This window comes from Anneissia japonica, unplaced genomic scaffold (assembly GCF_011630105.1).
Source record: "Anneissia japonica isolate Jap-2015-1 unplaced genomic scaffold, ASM1163010v1 scaffold1884_len437306_cov177, whole genome shotgun sequence".
In the NCBI taxonomy this organism is placed as follows: Eukaryota; Metazoa; Echinodermata; class Crinoidea; order Comatulida; family Comatulidae; genus Anneissia; species Anneissia japonica.
In genome coordinates, this window is record NW_022753199.1 from 333 (window position 1) to 7399 (window position 7067).

Below are 7067 nucleotides of genomic sequence, written 5' to 3' on the forward strand. Positions count from 1 at the left end.
ACTTCGCGAAAATCCAGCTTCGCGGTGTCAAATAAGTTGCTGACTTCGACACACTTTTTTATTTCGTCATCGTAAACATGTGCGCTCATTTTAACGACTGGCGTTGGTGGTAGTTCGTTGAAATTGAATTATTAGCGACTATTATAGCAGGAATGGAAAAGATTGAATTGTCAATAAATAAATACAACAAATCTGATTTTATTATTAAGAAAAATATACATTATCACTTTGAAAAACGTACGCAATCAGACTTTTTAACGTTATTACTTGGTCGATGATGCAAAGGTCATTGGTTATTTCGACTACAGTATTCGTAAAACGGACGTTTGCTGGGTTTTTACCCATAGTATTACAAATAATTTCTGAAAAACAGACTAATGAGACTGCTTCGATGCTATTGTTAGCATTGTTAAAGTACGTTGTTGCCAGCCAGAAGATGATAATGGTAGTACAATACAACAACGCTGGCTTATTTAGATGCCTATGTTACGTAATCGTGTCCTTGTAATCCGAGCCGACTTTACCGTTAAGCAAGTTAATTTACCGTTATTCTAGTAAAGTTAAGTCACTTAACTTAAGTGACTTAATTCCTTTATCTAGCTATAATTGAGTGGTTCACGTCGAACTTTTAACTAGTTAAGTGGATGTATATCTAGATAAAAGTTCGACGTGAACTATGCTTATGACGCAGTTTGGCCCGAATCTACTTTGTGCAGATAACGCTTGACGGTCATGGATGAGTGAATCCGTTCTATGGTTACGTCGTCTTGCAAATGGCAGCACCCTTATGATGATGACGATTGCGAGGACGTGTGACGACTGCGATGGTGATGAAGACGGTGGTGGTGGTGGTGACGACGAAGATTTTGGTGAATATGATGTTGGTGATTATGATAATACTATACGACTAAATATTAGGACACCTGACTGTCAACGGCTCCAATATATCCAGTCCAGTATGACTTTAATAAATGTTAGGCCTACTCACATGTTATTTTAGACTAGAGGTCGTGTCTCATTATTGAAAAAAAAAATGTACAAGAAGCTATACAGTCTCGTTTATTGTATACTATTCAAATGTTTAAGTCAACTCTAGAGACTGATAATAAATTCAGTAATAGTGAAGCCGATGAGAAGGAAATGCCCATCCGAATTATTCTACCATTCAAAGACCAGAAATCTGCCAACTCATCAGTTAAGCGTTAACTACGCCAACTAAGCAACAAAATAGACCAAAACATTTTTTCCTGTTTTCACAAGCAGAAAAATAAGTGATGAAATTAAGAAAACAGAAAGAAAACCTACAATCATAAATCAGCAGTGTGTTGTGTACAGATTTAAATGTGACTTGTGTGATGCAAGTTATGTCGGATACACAAACCGACGTATTGCTGAACATACAAGATTTATGTTAGGACAACATGCTAAGGAACATCATATCAGCCCAAGCAGTATTGAGTCATGTTTCAGCATTTTAAAGAAATGTAGAAACAAATTTGACTGTCTCATTCATGAAATGCTATTTATTAGACAATTAAAACCCAGTCTGAATAAACAATGTGACTCTGTCAAAGCAAAGCTTTTTATCTAACACAGGGATTAATATTCCACTGTTATGAACTTTGACATTGTAGATTAGCTTTTTTCTATTGATTATAGTTGCTGTATATTTTTTACTTCATCATTTGATCTTGAAAATGACACCATGAAGGAGTCGAAACGTCGATCTTTTCTTTTTAGCGTTATTTTTTATGTTAAACATAATTGTTATTTATTTTATCTAATTAAATAATGCAATAGTGTGTCCTACATACCCAAGGAGCGTGATTGGATTGTCCAGCATCTGAAGCCGAGCACTCAGTGATGCGTCGTACGACCGTCGCACAGTGGGCCAGGGCGAAATCAAAGTGTGCCAAAAGTCCATTTTGGTGACTATGGCTTTTACACTTTTTTTCACATGATTGAAGAAGTTATACCCTGGTGAATCTATCCTGAAAATATTTTACATTTAAACGAATTTTAAGGGTAGTATTTTTCAACATAGGAGAGAAAGTTTAGATTCATGTGGATTCATGCTTTAATTTTTACATCACCATCTTCAGTATAGCCTTAGCTTTATGATGGTACCAAATTTAGCTGCTACTTTTTGCAACTTTTCGAGCTAGACGTACTTTTATTAGTCTTGTTTTCGTACATTTGAGACACAATTTAATTAGAGCAAACCGAAAATCAGAGGGATGTACGCGCATCTACTCAACCAGTTCATTCAAAGCGTGGGAAAAGCTCTCCAAAAATGTACAAACTGTGATTTAACAGTAACAAATCTTCTAATATTGTGTTGCTGTTTAGAATACCTTATTAAATGTTGATCAGCCTAATAATCCAAATAGCATATATCATAATGAAGATGATATCTACAAGCAGGCCTATATCTAGGCGTCAATTGTTTTTAACTTTATTCAAAGACATCCAAGATTTTGAAAAGCTTCCTGTTTCAACTTAAGGAGAGGTGAGCGTTATGATAAAACAATAACGTTACAGTTTTGTGTTGAAAACTTTATTTTGTAGAACCATAAATACGTACTGAACATAATTTCACAACGTTTGCACGTTCCTACAACGTTGTGTAAACGTTATTTTGTGACATACCGGTACCTAATAACCACAACATTGGCCAAGAAAGTTATAAGAACGTAAACACGTGTTTGTCGGGTTTCTAAAGAAAATAACTCGTGGCTTGACAACAGGATTCCATTTTCTGTTGAAGTTATTCATGTTTTGACACAGAACAGAGATATTCTTTCCACACCAGCAGAAAACCCACAAGAGACTTCAAAACAACCCAAACCGGGACGTCCTATCGAAGTATGGGAGGATCTTTAAAGAGAGTTCGCACAAGGGTAAAGTGCAATTAGAGACGTTGACATAAAATGTACGCACTGAACTTCTTTATGCAGCATTGCAAGGGGCGTTCAAGAAGAATCGATTTTTAAAGTCCACTAAAATGTAGAAAATACATACACATTTTATTTCTCTGACGAATTGTAGTTTATCTCCCCAACGCTGATGGGTGGGGGAGCTCTCCTCGACGGGGACCCTGCCCCTTCCCCTCCCCCTGCTGGCGTCACCCCGAAGGCGCAAACCGGAATCGTTTACGACTGATGAAACATTGCCCATCTCTGTAGCTCTATAGTAAAATGAGACGCCTCCTTACACAAGAGTAGCAAAAAAGCATTGCTATCCTGGTGGTACAGTATACCTGTCAAAGACGATAGGAAAAGTTCCTCTTCAAAGCCTCCTCGTTCACACTGAGAATTATCAAAAAAACATTAAACGACCGTTATCGATACCTTTACAATATAGGCCTAATATGATTGAGGAAGGAATTAATATATCATGACATTGGTGTAGGCCTAATGTCTGATTCCATGGAATCTCAAATGCAAATACATTTTAAATTTTAAAAATGTAAAATTAGGTTGTCTGGTATTATTATAAAGTTTGATATCGATTTCGATTTCGATTTATTTAAAAAAAAGTATATATTCACTGTAAGATTAACAATAGAAATGTTAATGTTGAACTATGCCTAAAACAGAAAAAAAAAATGTATTTTGATGACGTCATGGGAAAGGAAAAAAGTTTCCCACAGAAGTTCTTTTGTCCCAAACCTCCTTAAACATTTCGAAAATCATTGCAATATGAACCTGTTTTGGTATAACAATGAAAACTGACATCGTCCAATCAGAAAACAGTACAAAAATGACGTCATATAGATTTGAAAATGCTTTTATTGAATTGTACGGGTATGAAAACCTCTTGATAAGTCTTGTATTTGCTTCTGTAATGAGTAATTAATTTTGGCACACTTTGACTTCAGTCTGCCCCACTGTGCGTCGCACGACGAATCCAATTCCGCTCCCTGTGAGCGCTAGATGGTACGACGTCGTCTGCTGATTGTCGGTGTTCGTCTGTACGGATCGTCATTAAAAACGATCAGTTGCGTTCGTTCTACATGGATTCGCGTCGGTCGACGACCGTCGGGGGCGCAGTAATTGCCCAGCTGTATAATATGGCTGGTGTCTGCTACATTTAACTCCTGGTGCGGTCCAGAATCTTCACTAATATTTGTATTAATTTCTATATCAGTTATCTTACAAAATGTTTTTGTAATACTATTGTTGACATTTGGTTCTTACGAATAATGTATCTTCATGTACTTGGCAGATTTAAATTCCATCGACATTGATACCAGTTTTTTTTAGGCTAGTACTACGGCAACCAAGTATAGGCGAGAGAGAGTATTCTTGCCTATGACTGCTTTGTAATTTTACGTAATTGTCTCTGTTATGAAGTGTTTTAACCAATGTGTGACGAAAATATTTATTTGACGTATGACCGTCCGAGACATTTTCTATTAAATGATATCAATCCAAAAATCTCTGTCTAATCTATCTAGGTATGTAGTGACATCATTTATGCGTCTAATGTTTTCACTCATGAACCTATTCTTAATGTAAACCTTTTGATCAAAAGTTACAAATATTTTTTTTAGGCCTAAAAGCACACGCACACACACACCCACACAGGCAAATTCATAGATATTCCGTGAGCACCTCATTTCATGATCACTACTAATATGCCTTGCCATTACACAAGAACTTCCTAACTCCATACACTGTTAACTCCTATTCAGGTGGTTTAGAGATGGATACACATAACATTCATATCATGCATGCAGGTGGGAACTCCATTGAGTGACTTCACAAAGTGTTGCATCTCATTTTCTTGTTTGCTGTCGTTGTGATCTTCCAACCTCATCATTTTTTAAGCTTTTTTACCGTAGGATTGGTCTGATGTTAATCGATGCATATACAGGTATAGATGTTTGATGATCTTATTCGGGAGTGCTAAGTGTTTTTTTTTTCTTTCTCTCTTTCTTCTTCGGTGAGTTTTTTCGTTTTTTGTTTAGTATTCATTTCTGTTATAGCTTGCCTTGATATTTGACATTTTTCAAAATTACAATCAAAACAATTTGAAAAAAATATAAATATAGGGCCTATACACTTTAAATTTCATTTATTGTAGAACGTTGGTTAATAAAGAGTATAAACTCTTTGCAATATTCAAAATATTAAAAATATAAACCTACAATCTCAAAATAATCTAAACATACAGACAGGCGTAAAAACAAAAAAAAATTAAATAAAAGATCATTTTAGATAAAGTTGGTTTCCCAATTAAATTCAGGAAGTTTAGCCGGGTGTTTAGCGCTCGTTTAATAGGCCTAGTAGGTCCACTGGGGCCACTGAAATGTAGAACGTACAAATGAATAATATAGGCGTAGGAGTGATGATATGTTCAGTTTAAACTGTGGCAAGTTATAGCTGGGAGAGAAGTACTCGAACGGTGCGTGAAGTGGATGAGCATTGAACCGTGCATTTACCGTACTTTAGGAACTAATGTTGTACAGTATATGGCTTTGAAAAGACTGACGCGTTCTGAGGAACGTGTAGTACGACCAAAGGAAGTGTTTACAGCCTGGAGGTCCAAGCTTAGCAAGGCTCTTATAGCACGTTCTATCTTTAAAAGCGACATAGGCGATGCTTGGGTGCAAAATATCTTAGGCAGAGATAAAATACTGAACCACCAATTACATCAAGCCACAAGTGCACTTAGGCCTACTGTCAACATGTGGACGTAAAAGGCATCAAACTGCAAGTAGGCCTATGTAGTATATAGTAGGAAGATTTCGACGTGACTCTGAACGTGTTCACTAATGCGTGACCGTCCTACATTCTCTGCACAACGTTGGTTTGGTCAAATTGCGTCCTAGGGCCCGAACGAGCGGGAAAAAAAATATCCGTGCGACGTTATTGTTTTCTATGTCCTATCACGTCGTGTTATCGAGTCGCTAAAGACTGGCACTACGCCGACGGTCGTCGTCCGACGCTATTCCATAGAAAACACATTGACGAGGCACGTACCGTAACGGCCGGATTCTTAAAATGAAAATCCGCTCAGCATGCCGTCAATAATCGGTAGTTGGCGTCGCGTCGTAAGCGTGACGATTGTTTCATCGACAGACGGTCTTACAGCCGTTGTACGACGCATTGTGTGCCTGACTTTACTCCTTTCACGCATTCACGATTTTTTTTTTTTTTTTTTTTTTTTTTTTTGAAAATCGCAGTGGCGCCATACTCAATTTCGGTGGTCAATGGTATCGTAATTCACCATAGCGCACCGTACTCGATCCTGATGCAATCGTAATGGAGCACGATTTTTGTAATGTAAAAAAAAAGGGGAAAAAAACAGTGCTATATCGTAGCTTCGAAAAAAAATCTTAGTCTACAGTCGCAGCATCGTGTGAGTGCCGTAAAGTTGTTGTCATTTGTCGTGACGTCTTGTGCATTCCGAATCATTCGTAGTGGTCACAACGCCTATCAGCATCTTGCATATTATTATATTGCAGGTTTTTGAACATGGTGAAATACCAACAAATATCGCGAGGACATTCAAATATTTCCTAAATTGCGCCTTTTTCGTCATGTGATTAATTAAATCAAACAGGTGTCTTGTTAAATCGTATTGACGTCGACATGCGTCTTGATGCCCCTTTGCTACATTCACGATTTTCGCTACGACAGAGCACGATTTTTCATGTTTTTAAATCGCAATGGCGTCGTAGTGAATGTCGTGGTCAAAAATAATTCATCGTATTGCATCGCACTGAATCTTGATGTCATCGTGATGAAGCACGATCTTTTTGGAATGTTAAAAAAAATTGTGCTCAATCGTAGCTGTGACAAAAATCTTGGTTTACCGCAGCGGCATCGTGTTAGTGGCGTAACGTTGTCGTCGTGACTGTGTCTTGTCCATTCGTACTACCAACAACACCTACAACAAGCAGAGACGTCACTGCGGTGCTGAGATGATTAGATACGATGCCACCAGGATACCATTAAGACCATGGTTTATATCACGTGGCTCTGTGTCAGAAAAGTTTTTTCAACACACTGAACAATTCCTTGCTCACTTGGAGGAAGTTTCTGAAGCCTCTTGGGTCT

The 7067-nt window shown here is 37.6% G+C and overlaps 1 protein-coding gene across 9 annotated transcripts in view; it reads left to right on the forward strand.

Annotated features, from left to right (window-relative positions):
- Positions 1–4065: 4065 nt before the first annotated feature.
- LOC117122743 overlaps positions 4066–7067 on the forward strand; it is a 13301-nt gene continuing 10299 nt past the window's right edge. For 2 of the 9 annotated variants that reach the window (XM_033268444.1, XM_033268441.1), the window contains exon 1: positions 4740–4947. Coding sequence is in view for 1 of the 9 variants with exons in the window: in XM_033268449.1 (XP_033124340.1) it covers positions 4422–4459; positions 4847–4878 (70 nt within the window). In the remaining 8 variants the exon portion in view is untranslated. The other 7 variants (XM_033268446.1, XM_033268447.1, XM_033268442.1 and 4 more) reach the window with 6 other exon arrangements.